General features: G+C 42.8%; 1 protein-coding gene across 1 annotated transcript; it reads right to left on the reverse strand.

Annotated features, from left to right (window-relative positions):
• Positions 1-14,380: 14,380 nt before the first annotated feature.
• On the reverse strand, positions 14,381-17,509 carry LOC125536164 (trehalose 6-phosphate phosphatase RA3). The gene is made up of 9 exons (XM_048699317.2): positions 17,098-17,509; positions 16,857-16,997; positions 16,654-16,725; positions 16,123-16,218; positions 15,914-15,967; positions 15,246-15,495; positions 15,077-15,147; positions 14,881-14,973; positions 14,381-14,766 (listed from the first exon to the last, which is right to left on the reverse strand). Exons 1-9 carry the CDS (start codon positions 17,341-17,343, stop codon positions 14,713-14,715), a joined length of 1,077 nt encoding a protein of 358 aa, XP_048555274.2. The 5' UTR covers positions 17,344-17,509; the 3' UTR covers positions 14,381-14,712.
• Positions 17,510-17,725: the final 216 nt, after the last annotated feature.

Here is a 17,725-nt window from a genome sequence, read left to right on the forward strand (position 1 = left end):
CTTTCTTGAACTCTATTGAAGTGCTGTCGGTTTTGTATATTATTTTGTCGGCGTGTTTATTTGCACTGGTGGCGATCTTTGATGCCCAGTGTATGTAACCTGCTGTCTGCTTGTGCTTTATTATCATAGTGGCGAACTTTGATGCCCAGTGGATGTAATATGCCGTAATTTCTTTATTGTATAGTATAGGTTTTTTCTTATTCACGATGCTGTAGTTATTTTACTGTATATATATATCCTGTCTTCGCAGTACATCGGCCAAACCGTAAAATTACGGTACATAATCGGGCCGTCATGCAATCACGATGTAGGTTGTGCCTGAAACGTGCCAATCAGCTCACGGGCCGGCAGCAGCTCGAAATGAACCCCGGCCCATTATTGTGCGAATCAAATCACGGGCTTTTAACAGGTCGAAAAATTGTCTCGATCCTTGTTTGGCCCAATCAGATATCGGCTGCGAGCAGGCCGGATGCAAACCGGGCCATAGTTAGGCCCAACTATATGACGGGCTTTTAACAGGCTGAAATTAATATAGGGCCGAAATGTTAAACGGGCCCTTAACAGGCCAAAACTAATATCAGGCCGAATTACTAAGTGGGCCTTTAGCAAGTGGGCCCAAAAGCATAGTGTCCAGTTGACGGGCCGAATCTGATATGGGCCATAATTAGGCCCAAAACCTCTTAAAGGGTCAGACCTGATCTGGGCCATAATTTGGCCCAGAACGTGGTAGGCTTTTAACGGGCCGGATCTCATATGGGCCACTATTAGGCCCGAAGCGTGGCAGGCCATTAATAGACCGGATCAAATATGGGCCGGCATTTGGCCCAAAACATGGCAGCCAGTTAACGGGTCGGCCTACTAGGGTCCTCAAAATATTGTGGGCCTATAGCTGGGCCGGCCCATTAATGTCGGCGAAATCTCGTGGGCCTTTAGCTGGGCCGGCCCATTATGATCCGCAAGAATTTTGTGGGCCTTTACCTGGGCCGGCCTATTATGGCACACGAAAATCTTGTGGGCCTTTACCTGGGCCGGCCCATTATGGCCCGCGAAATCTTGTGGGCCTTTAGCTGGGCCAGCCCATTATGGTCCACAAAATCTCGTGGGCCTTTAGCTGGGCCGGCCCATTATGGTCCGCAAAATCTTGTGGGCCTTTAGTGGGGCCGGCCCATTTAAACTTGTTGGGCCGTGCCACGTGTCGATGTATAATAGGCGCATTCTGTCCAGTGAGTGGATCACATTTGTCCCGACGATGAGCCGACACGTGTTTCCTCTAGCCAATGATGATTTTACACGTGGAAATCCCCATTGGTCGGGGCTGTTAACGGGTTATCGGATCCAAAACCTGACCCGATAGCTTAACGGCATTCCATTATGGTGGATGCCACGTGTCGGTCACCCTTGACGAAAGCACTTCTGTGACGCGCGATTTATCGTCATGGAAGTGGACACTTCCGTGATGATAATTTTGGTAATGTCATGGAACACTTCTACGACAGCACATGTATGACTATCTTGATTCTGTCATAAATTTGTCATGGATGTACATGCATGACAAAAAAAGCGACCTACTGTGACAAACACCTTACATCACGGAAGTGTATTTTTTGTAGTGATTGGGATTCTCAGGTGTGTCAACAATAAGTTCACTAGACGCATGCAAAGTTCTATCATTTTCCTTTTTCTTCTTCTTAGAAGAACTAGGTGCATCAACATTAGTTCTTTGAGAATCTTGCTCAATTCTCTTGGGATGGCCCTCAGGATACAAAGGTTCCTGAGTCATTTTACCCCCTCTAGTCATAACTCTAACAGCATTATAACTTTTCTTATTATTTAATTCATTGAGCAAATCATTCTGAGCTTTAAGTACTTGTTCTACTTGAGTGGTAATCATAGAAGCATGTTTACTAATAAGTTTAAGCTCACCTTTAACTCTAGACATATAATCACTCAAGTGTTCAATCATATAAGCATTACATTTCAATTGTCTACCAACATAAGCATTGAAGTTTTCTTGTTTAACAATAAAATTATCAAACTCATCTAAGCATTGGCTAGCAGAATTATAACAAGGGATATCACCTTCATCAAATCTATAGAGAGAATTTACCTTTACTACCTGTGTAGGGTTATCAAGACCATGTATTTCTTCAATAGGTGGTAAATTCTTAATATCCTCGGCTTTAATACATTTTTCTTTCATAGATTTCTTTGCCTCTTGCATATCTTCAGGACTGAGAAATAGAATACCCCTTTTCTTCGGAGTTGGCTTAGGAGTTGGTTCAGGAAGTGTCCAGTCATTTTCATTACTCAACATATTATTCAATAGCAATTCAGCTTGATCAACAGTTCTTTCCCTGAAAACACAACCAGCACAACTATCCAGGTGGTCTCTAGAAGCATCGGTTAGTCCATTATAAAAGATATCAAGTATTTCATTTTTCTTGAGAGGATGATCAAGTAAAGCATTAATTAATTGGAGAAGCCTCCCACAAGCTTGTGGGAGACTCTCTTCTTCAATTTGCCCAAAATTATATATTTCCCTTAAGGCAGCTTATTTCTTATGAGCTGGGAAATATTTAGTAGAGAAGTAATAAATCATATCTTGGGGACTACGCACACAACCAGGATCAAGAGAATTAAACCATGTTTTAGCATCACCCTTTAATGAGAACGAAAATAACTTAAGGATAAAGTAATAGTGAGTTTTCTCATCATTAGTGAATAGGGTGGCTATATCATTTAATTTAGTAAGATGTGCCACAACAGTTTCAGATTCATAGCCATAAAAAGGATCAGATTCAACCAAAGTAATTAACTCAGGATCGACTGAGAAATCATAATCCTTATCGGTAATAAAGATAGGTGAAGTAGCAAAAGCAGGGCCACGTTTCATTCTAGCATTCAAAGACTTTTCTTTAAGCTTAGCTAATAATTTCTTAAGATCATATCTATCATTGCAAGCAAGAAAGTCTCTAGCAGTTTCTTCATCCATAACATAGCCCTCAGGCACAACAGGCAATTCATATCTAGGAGGAGAATCTTCATCATCACTTTCATAAATATTATTAGTTTCAATAATTTCATTCTCTCTAACCCTAGCAAGTTGTTCATCAAGAAATTCACCCAGTGGCACAGTATTATCAAGCATAGAAGTAGTTTCATCATAAGTATCATGCAAAGCAGAAGTGACATCATCAATAACATGCGACATATCAGAATGAATAGCAGGAGTATGTGTCGCAAGTTTACTCAAAGCAGAAGGTGAATCAAGTGCAAAGCTAGATGGCAGTTCCTTACCTCCCCTCGTAGTTGAGGGAATTTTTGTGGTTCTTTGATCTTTAAAGTTCTTCATAATGATCAGCAGATATAAATCCCAAGTGACTCAAAGAATAGAACTATGCTCCCCGGCAACGGCACCAGAAAATAGTCTTGATAACCCACAAGTATAGGGGATCGCAGCAGTTTTCGAGGGTAGAGTATTCAACCCAAATTTATTGATTCGACACAAGGGGAGCCAAAGAATATTCTCAAGTATTAGCAGCTGAGTTGTCAATTCAACCACACCTGGAAACTTAATATCTGTAGCAAAGTATTTAGTAGCAAGGTAATATGATAATAGCGGTAACGGTAGCAAAAGTAATAGTTTTGGTTTTATAGTGATTGTAACAGTAGCAAGGGGAAAGTAAATAAGCGAAGAACAATATGTGAAAAGCTCGTAGGCAACGGATTAGTGATGGATAATTATGTCGGATGCGATTCCTCATGCAATAGTTACAACATAGGGTGACACAGAACTAGCTCCAGTTCATCAATGTAATGTAGGCATGTATTCCGAATATAGTCATACATGCTTATGGAAAAGAACTTGCATGACATCTTTTGGCCTACCCTCCCGTGGCAGCAGGGTCCTATTGGAAACTAAGGGATATTAAGGCCTCCTTTTAATAGAGTACTGGACCAAAGCATTAACACTTAGTGAATACATGAACTCCTCAAACTACGGTCATCACAGGTAAGTATCCCGATTATTGTCACTTCGGGGTTAACGGATCATAACACATAATAGGTGACTATAGACTTGCAAGATAGGATCAAGAACTCACATATATTCATGAAAACATAATAGGTTCAGATCTGAAATCATGGCACTCGGGCCCTAGTGACAAGCATTAAGCATAGCAAAGTCATAGCAACATCAATCTCAGAACATAATGGATACTAGAGATCAAACCCTAACAAAACTAACTCGATTACATGATAAATATCATCCAACCCATCACCGTCCAGCAAGCCTACGATGGAATTACTCACGCACGGCGGTGTGCATCATGAAATTGGTGATGGAGGAAGGTTGATGATGATAATGGCGACGGATTCCCCTCTCCGAAGCCCCGAACAGACTCCAGATCAGCCCTCCCGAGAGAGATTAAGGCTTGGCGGTGGCTCCATATCGTAAAACGCGATGAATCATTCTCTCTTATTTTTTTCTCCCTGAACACGAATATATATAGTTGGAGTTGAGGTCAGAGGAGCACTGCTACCTCTTGAGCACTGCGTTGGTTTTCCCTTGAAGAGGAAAGGGTGATGAAGTAAAGCAGTGTAAGTATTTCCCTCAGTTTTTGAGAACCAAGGTATCAATCTAGTAGGAGGCCACGCACGAGTCCCTCGCAATCAACGCAATAAAGGGGTTGTCAATCCCTTCACGGTCACTTACGAAAGTGAGATCTGATAGATATGATAAGATAATATTTTTGGTATTTTTATGATAAAGATGCAAAGTAAATAAAGTGAAATAAAAATGGCACCAGAAATAGCTTGTTGATGGGAGATTAATATGATGGAAAATAGACCCGGGGCCATAGGTTTCACTAGTGGCTTCTCTCGAGAGCATAAGTATTACGGTGGGTAAACAAATTACTGTTGAGCAATTGACAGAATTGAGCATAGTTATGAGAATATCTAGGTATGATCATGTATATAGGCATCATGTCCGAGACAAGTAGACCGACTCCTGCCTGCATCTACTACTATTACTCCACACATCGATCGCTATCCAGCATGCATCTAGAGTATTAAGTTCAAAGGAACAGAGTAACGCTTTAAGTAAGATGACATGATGTAGAGGGATAAACTCATGCAATATGATATAAACCCCATCTTGTTATCCTCGATGGCAACAATACAATACGTGCCTTGCTGCCCCTACTGTCACTGGGAAAGGACACCGCAAGATTGAACCCAAAGCTAAGCACTTCTCCCATTGCAAGAAATATCAATCTAGTAGGCCAAACCAAACTGATAATTCGAAGAGACTTGCAAAGATAACCAATCATACATAAAAGAATTCAGAGAAGATTCAAATATTGTTAATAGATAAACTTGATCATAAACCCACAATTCATCGGTCTCAACAAACACACCGCAAAAGAAGATTACATCGAATAGATCTCCACGAGAATCGTGGAGAACTTTGTATTGAGATCCAAAATGAGAGAAGAGGCCATCTAGCTAATAACTATGGACCCGAAGGTCTGAGGTAAACTACTCACACATCATCGGAGAGGCTATGGTGTTGATGTAGAAGCCCTCCATGATCGGTGCCCCCTCCGGCAAAGCTCCGGAAAAGGCCTCAAGATGGGATCTCACGGGTATAGAAGGTTGTGGCGGTGGAATTAGGTTTTTGGCTCCTTATCTGGTAGTTTGGGGGTACGTTGGTATATATAGGAGGAAGAAGTACGTCGGTGGAGCAACATGGGCCCCACGTGGGTGGAGGGCGTGCCTAGGGGGTAGGCGCGCCCCCTACCTCGTGCCTTCCTGGTTGATTTCTTGACGTAGGGTCCAAGTCCTCTGGATCATGTTCGTTCCGAAAATCACGTTCCCGAAGGTTTCATTCCGTTTGGACTCTGTTTGATATTCTTTTTCTGCGAAAATCTGAAATAGGCAAAAAACAGCAATTCTGGGCTGGGCCTCCGGTTAATAGGTTAGTCCCAAAAATAATATAAAAGTGTATAACAAAGCCCATTAATCATCCAAAACAGAATATAATATAGCATGAAGCAATCAAAAATTATAGATACGTTGGAGACGTATCAAGCATCCCCAAGCTTAATTCATGCTCGTCCTCAAGTAGGTAAATGATAAAAACAGAATTTTTGATGAGGAATGCTACTTGGTATAATTTCTTTAATGTAACCCTCTTAATTGTGGTATGAATATTCAGATCCGAGAGATTCAAGATAAAAGATTAATATTGACATAAAAGCAATAATACTTCAAGCATACTAACTAAACAATTATGTCTTCTCGAAATAACATGGCCAAAGAAAGTTCATCCCTACAAAATCATATAGTTTAGTCATGCTCCATTTTCGTCACACAAGAATTCTCTCATCATGCACAACCCCGATGACAAGCCAAGCAATTGTTTCATACTTTAGTAATCTCAAACTTTTTCAACCCTCACGCAATACATGAGCATGAGCCATGGATATAGCATTATGGGTGGAATAGAATATAATGATGGGGGTTATGTGGAGAAGACAAAAAAGGAGAAAGTCTCACATCAACGCGGCTAATCAACGGGCTATGGAGATGCCCATCGATTGATGTTAATGTAAGGAGTACGGATTGCCATGCAACGGATGCACTAGAGCTATAAATGCATGAAAGCTCAACAAAAGAAACTTAGTGGGTGTGCATCCAACTTGCTTGCTCACGAAGACCTAGGGCATTTTAGGAAGCCCATTGTTGGAATATACAAGCCAAGTTCTATAATGAAAAATTCCCACTAGTATATGAAAGTGACAAAACAAGAGACTCTCTATCATGAAAATCATGGTGCTACTTTGAAGTACAAGTGTGGGAAAAAAGGATAGTAGCATTGTCCCTTTTATTTTCTTTTTTTGGGCCTTCCTTTTTTTGGGCCTTTCTTTTTTTGGGGAGGGGGGCAATACTCTATGAATGATGATCATCACACTTCTATTTATTTACAACTCGATACTAGAACAAAGTATGACTCTATATGAATGCCTCTGGCGGTATACCGGGATAGCAATGAATCAAGAGTGGTATGTATGAAAAATTATGAACGGTGGCTTTGCCACAAATACGATGTCAACTACATGATTATGCAAAGCAATACGACAATGATGAATGTGTCATGATAAACAGAACGGTGGAAAGTTGCATGGCAATATATCTCGGAATGCCTATGGAAATGCCATAATAGGTAGATATGGTGGTTGTTTTGAGGAAGATATAAGGAGGTTTATGTGTGAAAGAGTGTATCATATCACGGGGTTTGGATGCACTGGCAAAGTTTGCACCAACTCTGAATGTGAGAAAGCGCAATGCACGGTACCGAAGAGGCTAGCAATGATGGAAGGGTAAGAGTGCGTATAATCCATGGACTCAACATTAGTCATAAAGAAATCATATACTTATTGCAAAAATCTACAAGTCATCAAAAACCAAGCACTACATGCATGCTCCTAGGGGGTAGATTGGTAGGAAAAGACCATCGCTCGTCCCCGACCGCCACTCATAAGGAAGACAATCAAAGAACACCTCATGTTTCAAATTTGTTACATAACGTTTACCATACGTGCATGCTATGGGACTTGCAAACTTCAACACAAGTATTTCTCAATTTCACAACTACTCAACTAGCACAACTTTAATATCACTACCTCCATATCTCAAAACAATCATCAATCATCAAACTTCTCTTAGTATTCAGCACACTCATAAGAAAGTTTTTTACTAGTCTCGAATACTTAGCATACTAGGATTAATTTCCCAATTTAAGCAAACTACCATGCTATTTAAGACTCTCAAAATAATATAAGTGAAGCATGAGAGAATAATAGTTTCTATAAAACAAATCCACTACCGTGCTCTAAAAGATATAAGTGAAGCACTAGAGTAAAAACTATATAGCTCAAAAGATATAAGTGAAGCGCATAGAGTATTCTAATAAATTCTGAATCATGTGTGTTTCTCTCAAAAGGTGTGTACAGAAAAGTTTATTGTGTTAAACTAAAAAATAAAGACTCAAATAATACAAGACGCTCCAAGCAAAACACATATCATGTGGTGAATAAAAATATAGCTCCAACTAAAGTTACCGATGGAAGTAGACGAAAGAGGGGATGCCTTCCGGGGCATCCCCAAGATTTGGCTTTTAGGTGTCCTTAGATTATCTTGGGGTTCCATGGGAATCCACAAGCTTAGGCTCTTGCCACTCCTTGTTCCATAATCCATCAAATCTTTTACCCAAAACTTGAAAACTTCACAACACAAAACTTAACAGAAAATCTCGTGAGCTCCGTTAGCGAAAGAAAACAAAACACCACTTCAAGATAATGTAATGAACTAATTCTTTATTTATATTGGTGTTAAACCTACTGTATTCCAACTTCTCTATGGTTTATAAACTCTTTTACAAGCCATAGATTCATCAAAATAAGCAAACAACATACAAAAAAACAGAATCTGTCAAAAACAGAACAGTCTGTATTAATCTGTAGCTAACACAAGTTCTGGAACCCCAAAAATTCTAAAATAAATTGCTGGACGTGAGGAATTTATCTATTAATCATCTTCAAAAATAATTAACTAAATATCACTTTCCAAATAAAAATGGCAGCAATTCTCGTGAGCGCTAAAGTTTCTGTTTTTACAGCAAGATTAAAAAAGACTTTCCCCAAGTCTTCCCAACGGTTCTACTTGGCACAAACACTAATTAAACACAAAAAACACAACCAAAACATAGGCTAGATAAATTATTTATTACTAAACAGGAGCAAAAAGCAAGGAATCAAAATAAAATTGGGTTGCCTCCCAACAAGCGCTATCGTTTAACGCCCCTAGCTAGGCATAAAAGCGAAGATAGATCTAGGTATTGCCATCTTTGGTAGGCAATCCATAAGTGGCTCTCATAATAGATTCATATGGTAATTTAATTTTATTTCTAGGGAAGTGTTCCATGCCTTTCCTTAAAGGAAATTGGAATCTAATATTCCCTTCCTTCATATCAATAATTGCACCAATCGTTCTAAGGAAAGCTCTACCAAGAATAATAGGACATGAAGGATTGCAATCTATATCAAGAACAATAAAATCTACGGGCACATAATTCCTATTTGCAACAATAAGAACATCATTAATTCTTCCCATACGTTTCTTAATGGTGGAATCCGCAAGGTGCAAGTTTAAAGAGCAATCATCAAAATCACGGAAACCTAGCAAATCACACAAAGTCCTTGGAATCGTGGAAACACTAGCACCCAAGTCACACAAAGCATAGCATTCATGATCTTTAATTTTAATATTAATAGTAGGTTCCCACTCATCATAAAGTTTTCTAGGGATAGAAACTTCCAACTCAAGTTTTTCTTCATAAGATTGCATCAAAGCATCAACGATATGTTTGGTAAAGGCTTTATTTTGACTATAAGCATGTGGAGAATTTAGCACGGATTGCAACAAGGAAATACAATCTATCAAAGAGAAATTATCATAATTAAATTCCTTGAAATCCAAAATAATGGGTTCATTGATATTTAAAGTTTTGATCTCTTCAATCCCACTTTTACCAATTTTTGCATCAAGATCTAAAAACTCTGAATTTTTGGAACGCCTTCCAGGTAAAGGTGGATCATATTCAGTCCCATCATTATCAAGATTCATATTGCAAAATAAAGATTTAATAGGGGACACATCAATAACTTTTATATCTTCATCTTTATTTTCATAGAAACTAGAAGAACACGCTTTCACAAAACAATCTTTCTTAGCACGCATCCTAGCGGTTCTTTATTTGCACTCATCAATGGAAATTCTCATGGCCTTGAGAGACTCATTGATATCATGCTTAGGTGTAATAGATCTAAGTTTCAAAGAATCAACATCAAGAGAAATTCTATCAAAGTTCCTAGCCAATTCATCAACTTTAAGCAAATTTTCTTCAAGCAAAGCTTTGAAATTATTTTGCGAATTCATAAACTCCTTAACACTAGTCTCAAATTCAGTGGGAATCTTATTAAAATTTCCATAAGAATTGTTGTAGGAATTACCATAATTATTAGAGGAATTACTAGGATACGGCATAGGATTAAAGTTTCCTCTATACGCGTTGTTACCAAAATTATTCCTAACAACAAAATTCACATCCATAGATTCATTATTATTCTCAATCAAAGTAGACAAAGGCATATCATTAGGATCAGAAGAAACACTTTTATTTGCAAATAATTTCATAAGTTCATCCATGTTTCCATTCAAAACATTAATTTCTTCTATCGCATGCACTTTCTTATTAGTAGATCTTTCAGTGTGCCATTGAGAATAATTAACCATAATATTATCTCGGAGTTTAGTAGCTTCACCTAAAGTGATTCCCAGAAAAGTGTCTCCCGCGGCCGAATCTAAAAGATTTCTAGAAACAAAATTCAATCCGGCATAAAAGTTTTGTATAATCATCCAAAGATTCAAACCATGTGTAGGGCAATTATGTATAATTAATTTCATCCTCTCCCAAGATTCTGCAACATGTTCATGATCAAGTTGCTTAAAATTCATAATATCGTTTCTAAGAGAGATGATCTTAGCGGGAGGAAAATACTTAGAGATGAAAGCATCTTGGCACTCATTCCATGAATCAATACTATTTTTAGGCAAAGACGAAAACCAAGCTTCAGCACGATCTCTAAGAGAAAAAGGAAATAACTTCAATTTAACAAATCCACAAAGTTGTTTAGATGGGTAGTGGCATCTTCACTAGGAAGGCCGGAAAACGGATCTTTCATGACAAGATTCAGCAAAGCAGCATTAATTTCACAAGATTCAGCATCGGTAAGAGGAGCAATCGGAGTGCTAATAAAATCATTGTTGTTGGTATTAGTAAAGTCACACAATTTGGTATTATCTTGAGCCATGGTGACAGGCAAGCAATCCAACACACAAGCAAACAAGAAACGGGCAAAAAGAGGCAAATAGGGAAAGAGAAGGAGGACGGAGAGAGAGGGCAAATAAAACGGCAAGGGTGAAGTGGGGGAGAGGAAAACGAGAGGCAAATGGAAAATAATGTAATGCGGGAGATAAGGGTTTGTGGTGGTTACTTGGTACGTTGACTTTTGCGTAGACTCCCCGGCAACAGCGCCAGAAATTCTTCTTGCTACCTCTTGAGCACTGCATTGGTTTTCCCTTGAAGAGGAAAGGGTGATGCAGTAAAGCAGCGTAAGTATTTCCCTCAGTTTTTGAGAACCAAGGTATCAATCCAGTAGGAGGCCACGCACGAGTCCCTCGCACCTACACAAACAAATAAAATCCTCGCAACCAACGCAATAAAGGGGTTGTCAATCCCTTCACGGTCACTTATGAAACTGAGATCTGACAGATATGATAAGATAATATTTTTGGTATTTTTATGATAAATATGCAAAGTAAATAAAGCGAAATAAAAACGGCACCAGAAATAGCTTGTTGACGGGAGATTAATATGATGGAAAATAGACCCCGGGGCCATAGGTTTCACTAGTGACTTCTCTCGAGAGCATAAGTATTACGGTGGATAAACAAATTACTGTTGAGCAATTGACATAATTGAGCATAGTTATGAGAATATCTAGGTATGATCATGTATATAGGCATCACGTCCGGGACAAGTAGACCGACTCCTTCCTGCATGTACTACCATTACTCCACACATCGACCGCTATCCAGCATGCATCTAGAGTATTAAGTTCAAAGAAATAGAGTAACGCTTTAAGTAAGATGACATGACGTAGAGGGATAAACTCATGCAATATGATACAAAATCCATCGTGTTATCCTCGATGGCAACAATACAATACGTGCCTTGCTGCCCCTATTGTCACTGGGAATGGACACCGCAAGATTGAACCCAAAGCTAAGCACTTCTCCCATTGCAAGAAAGATCAATCTAGTAGGCCAAACCAAACTGATAATTCGAAGAGACTTGCAAAGATAATCAATCATACATAAAAGAATTCAGAGAAGATTCAAATGTTGTTCAGAGATAAACTTGATCATAAACCCACAATTCATCGGTCTCAACAAACACACCGCAAAAAAAGATTACATCGAATAGATCTCCACGAGAATCGTGAAGAACTTTGTATTGAGATCCAAAAAGAGAGAAGAAGCCATCTAGCTAATAACTATGGACCCGAAGGTCTGAGGTAAACTACTCACACATCATCGGAGAGGCTATGGTGTTGATGTAGAAGCCCTCCGTGATTGATGCCCCCTCCGGCGGAGCTCCGGAAAAGGCCTCAAGATGGGATCTCACGGGTACAGAAGGTTGCGATGGTGGAATTAGGTTTTTGGCTCCGTATCTGGTAGTTTGGGGGTACGTAGGTATATATATAGGAGGAAGAAGTACGTCGGTGGAGCAACATGGGCCCCACGAGGATGGAGGGCGCGCCGGGGGGGTAGGCGTGCCCCCTACCTCGTGCCTTCCTGGTTGATGTATTGACGTAGGGTCCAAGTCCTCTGGATCACGTTCGGTCCGAAAATCACGTTCCCGAAGGTTTCATTCCGTTTGGACTCCGTTTGATATTCATTTTTTGCGAAACTCTAAAATAGGCAAAAAACAACAATTCTGGGTTGGGCCTCCGGTTAATAGGTTAGTCCCAAAAATAATATAAAAGTGTATAATAAAGCCCATTAATCATCCAAAACAGAATATAATATAGCATGAAGCAATCAAAAATTATAGATAGTTGGAGACGTATCAAGCACCAGGGGGCCCACGAGGCAGGGGGCGTGCCCAGAGGGGTAGGCGCGCCCCCACCCTCGTGGACAGGGTGTGGGCCCCCTGGCTTTGATTCTTTCGCCAGTATTTTTTATATATTTCAAAAATAATTTCCATTGATTTTCAGGTCATTCCAAGAATTTTATTTCTGCACAAAAATAACACCATGGCAATTCTGCTGAAAACAGCATCAGTCCGGGTTAGTTCCATTCAAATCATGCAAGTTAGAGTCCAAAACAATGGAAAAAGTGTTTGGAAAAGGAGATACGACGGAGACGTATCACGCGCCTGCCGAGGACGCCGTCCACGACGCGTCCCCGATGTCCGCGCCTGCTCAATGCCGGAGACGCGTTACGGGATGGGGCAGGATGGATATCTACCACGCCCGTTCAATGCCCTATCTATCCGTATGCCACCATTAAGCAGGCACGCTGGCCGAGAAACCCACTCAGGCACCGCGCATTGACGCACCCGGACGTCTGGCCTCACCGGAATCTGCTATTTAAAGGCTACCACACCTGCTAACTACACGACACAACACAAGCCGCTCCACATCCTCCTCCCTTGCACCACATCTGCCATGACTGCTGGCAACAACGCTCTATGGGAGAGCCTTTCAACGGAGATGAAGCATGAGGTGGCCGCCTTGCGGCCGCCTGGCAGAGCAACCGTGCCAGGCAGATCGAGCTCGGCATGCCGACCAACTCGCCTGGGATCTTCAATGACGAGGACGACCCCACGATAGGCACGGGCTCCGACGACACTGCACCGGAGCATGTCGGTGTTCCAGCAAGCACAGGAGGAACATCAGTACAAGCGAGGAGGCCGTGGAGGCCATGGCCGCGGCAACACCAACTTCGTCGCGGGGCATTGCGCAATCTACGAGGCCATCCGCGCTCAAGCTGCCGCTCGCCAGGAATAGGTCGCCGCGGAAGCGCAGCTGCAGGCTATCATAGACGAGAACAACGCTAGCAACATGTCCTATGCACCCCCGACAAACTTTCGGGCCGCCCAGTGGGACGATGAGAGTGCCGACACCTCCATTTCCATCATGGACCTCACGTCCACTGGCGACGGACAAGGCACAGACTCCCCTGAGGATGAGTAGGGCATGGGAGGCGGCAGGGCCTTATGTCCCATGTGGGTTGGTCCGTTACCCATGTTCTACTCTTTCTCGCCGGCGACCGCACCTTCACTTCATTGGTCTTATCGTCGGTGCTCATAGAGACCGCAGATGGAGGATGCAGTCCCAGGAAGGGAACAACAAGGGCATGGATGCCAGCCGTCGCCGTAGGATAGGTTTGTTTTTTGTTCTAAATGTTGGAAATGTAATGAAAATCCGACGTGTCTGCATGAACGTCGTCCGGTTTATATGAAATCCGCCGTATTCGCACGAATTTCGTCCGGTTAGTTTGAATAGTTGTTTAAATGTGTGCGGGCAGCGATGGATCGCGGCGTCCAGCATCAGTGTCCGCGTACTGGTCCCTTCCCAACGCGGACAGATGCCGAAGCAAATTTGCGGGTCAACGTTGGAGATGCCCTAACACAATAATATCTTTAACAACTTCTCAACAGAGATCACATCATAACAAGCTAACGACGAAGCAAGCAATAGAACAATTTTATAGTGCAGGGCGAGAAAAAGGAGGGCTACTTTGTCAATACCATTTCTGTCATAGCTAAGCGAAGGCTAATTACAAGACCTTGAGAGAAGGATACAGTAATAGAAACCTTCAGAGCCAAGGCCTGGCATGGGTCACTGATCGATCTGGATCTTCTATATCGACCCTGACACGCATGCATGCATTGTTCTACTAGATGAAAGGAGAGACAACACCAAGTCCAAAAAGGAAACAAGCTAGACTTGATGTACTAGCTATATAGCCTGCTCGATCTTCATGCGAGTTAGAGCTAGAAGGCTGTTGATTGATGAATTAACCCTTCTTTATCCCGTTGCTCTTCACTAGCTTGCGCATGAACTCCTTTACCTGCACAATGTATATGACCACAGGTTACACATATGAAAACAAATTTCATGTAAAACTCAAAACCCCTGACTACAACTTGTAGTCCCTCTGAAAAGAAATGTAAAGGTGTTTTACCTCAGCAGGCTCACGCAGAGAGTACGATGCGCTGGTGTCCTTTGGAAACTTGGTCACAAGGATCCCGATGCCTTGTCCCATGTTCTGCAGCACCTATTTTGATTATTTTTTTTTGGCAAAAGTAAAGGGCTCAGTTCATCGGATTGGATCGATAGCGCGCATCAGCGCAAAAGTACAGGTGCAGCGTGTACTATACCTTGAATGCATCCTCGTCTGTACGGTCATCCCCGATGTATATCGGGAAAATGTCGCTGCGCCCCGCATAGCCTGCAAAGGAAAAACCATCCAAAAACCTAGTGTGAATATTTATGCAGCAAGTAACTAACAAGACATGCATGAAGCAGCATCAACATTTATGCATTTACCGAGAGACTTGAGCAAGAACTTGAGAGCGTGTCCCTTGTTCCACTCGATGGAGGGCCGGATCTCGAGGACCTTTCTCCCCTTGGTGAGGCAGAGTTTCGGGTAGTCATCCAGCACCGCCTTCACCTCACTGCCCAGAGCATCCCATTCTGCCTCCTCGACGCAGCGGAAGTGCACCGAGAGGCAGAACTTGTTGTTCTCCACCATGGCCCCCGGGATGGACTCCATCTTCGCCGTCAACTTCTCATACACCTGCGAATTAATCGGTCCGAGCCACACTTGTCAGCAAATCATTTACATTCTACTCCCTCCGTTCTAAATTACTCGTCGCAGAAGTGGATGTATCTAGAACTAAAATACATCTAGATACATCCATTTCTACGAAGAGTAATTCGGAACCGAGGGAGTAGTAGCTGGGTGTACTAGTAGCAGTAGTGGACTTGATGGCGAGAAGAAAAGTAGTACACCAAGATTACTACTTTTTCCGTTTCAAATTACTTGTCGCAGGTATAGATGTATCTAGATGTATTTTAGTTTTAGATACATTCATTTATGCGACGAGTAATTTGGAATGGAGGGAGTACTTGTTGATTAGGAATATTATTTCTCAGGTACGTAGTTTAATTAATCTCTCACTGGTGAAAGACAGGGTGAGGTCGTGCATGCCTACCTCCTGAATGACAGGCAAGAACTCGGTCGCCGGCTGGCACAGAACCTCGTCAGCCTGCGTAGACAAACCCAACAACCACTCAATCACGCAGCTCGCAAGCGACTTAATTACAGCAAACAAAAAATTAGGGCCCTTGTTGGTCGAGAGAGAAAGAGAATAAGTCAAGAAGAAAATTCGGAGAAAGGGAGATGTCGACTAACTTAACTAACCTTTGCCTTGTGGTTGGACATTTTGGTGGGGCCCTTGATGTCCATGCCGTGGCTCCCGGCATAGTACAGCTCCTCCAGTTTCACAAAGTTGAACACCTGCGTATGTATTGCACCAGCCCATAAATACAAATACAGTGCTCTTTTTCCTTTTCTTTTGTACGTAGACTAAACGTACTGTAAATGAGAAGAGGTAACCGGGGAAAGGGGAAGGGTCCCTGCCTTTCTGTGGGCGGAAGTACTACTGCGACGAAACGCTGATAAAAACGCTTGCTATATGTACTGGTGTGTGTGTATAGCGTCTAGGTTCACGCCCGCAGCCAAATGCGGCATGCATGCCATGTCATGCGGACGGTGAAAATCACGCCCAAAAATTACAAAAGGGGGACCTGGAAGATTCCGTTTACGGCGCACGCTGGTGGAGCCATGGTGGCTCCATCGTCGTGTGAGGTGCAAGGAACCGGCTTCTTTTACGGCACCAAGAAAGCAACAAAAAATAAATGCAGCAGCAGCAGCAAGGAACCAAGAACGTACCTTGTCTCTGCATCTCCCACTCACGATGGCGGTCGGGAAATGCTGGGCGACGCCCCTCACCGCCTCCCTCATCTGCGTCAATCAAAGAGAAAAATAAGAACAGGACACTGCGGAGGAAACCTCTGTGAACAGAGCATGCTCTGCTTCGATCGCGTCGCAAGAAGGCGTCACAAGACATGGAACGAGGGAGCAAGGAGACTGACCTCCTCAGTCATGACGGCGCGGTCGGGGTCCTGGACGATCGGCGAAAGGGTGCCGTCGTAGTCGAGGAACATGACGATCTGCTTCCCCTCGGCCGCCGCGAGCACGCCCTCGAACCACTCCAATGCTGACGGGTGCTTCTCCTGCGATTCAGGCAAAGATTCTTCAATCATCGCGGAGAGAGGGAGGGAGGGTGGGAAAGAAAGCAAGCAGCAGCCATGGGTGGATGTGAGAGAAACTTACGATCCACTCCTCGTTGTCGGCGCCGGCGGGGGACATGGGGTGGCGGGGCGAGGAGGCTTTCATCGAGTCCAGCAGAGACCCGCCCATCAGCACCGCCGAGGTGGCGAGGTCCATGCGGCCCAGGGAGGCCTTCCTGCAATCGCGCGCCCTCCGCGGCGGGAGCGACACGAAATGGCGACCCGGCTGCGCCGGCGCCGCCACGGCGGTGACCGCCTCCTCGGCAGCAAAGGTGGCGTGGTTCATCATGACGAGAGCGCGGACCGACACAGGGAGAAAGTCTGAAGAAGCGCCGGGAGAAAAGCAACAAGATGCGTGGGCTACGACGAGAGCAGCGAACGAAGAGAAGGAGAGGCTGTGATGAGGATGGTTCGGGGGGAGTGGAAGAAGGAGAGGAAGCTGGTTTGATGGTTTGGGCGGTGGACTCCGGCTCTATATATAGCGTGTAAGGGCTGGCCCACCTCTTGGAATTTCTTACGTGGAAGTGACACATTTTGATGATTGAGAAATGCCGGGGACAAAAGAAGAAGAAATGAGATGTGCACATATTTCCAAACATTTTGCGCTTCATGTTAATTGTGTTTCACATGAATTACGTATACTCCAAGAGTTGTAGTGAGGCGATATGTTT

This window comes from Triticum urartu, chromosome 2A, assembly GCF_056163025.1.
Source record: "Triticum urartu cultivar PI428250 chromosome 2A, HENAU_Tu73, whole genome shotgun sequence".
NCBI lineage: Eukaryota > Viridiplantae > Streptophyta > Magnoliopsida > Poales > Poaceae > Triticum > Triticum urartu.

Bases quoted from the DNA above. Each gene is read 5' to 3' on its own strand.
- LOC125536164 (XM_048699317.2), bottom strand. From the start codon at position 17,343: ATGATGAACCACGCCACCTTTGCTGCCGAGGAGGCGGTCACCGCCGTG. The intron at 15,968-16,122 runs GTTAGTTAAGTT...TTGTCTACGCAG, and splicing joins TGTCCAACCACAAGGCAAAG to GCTGACGAGGTTCTGTGCCA. The intron at 14,767-14,880 runs GTAAAACACCTT...TACATTGTGCAG, and splicing joins CTCTGCGTGAGCCTGCTGAG to GTAAAGGAGTTCATGCGCAA.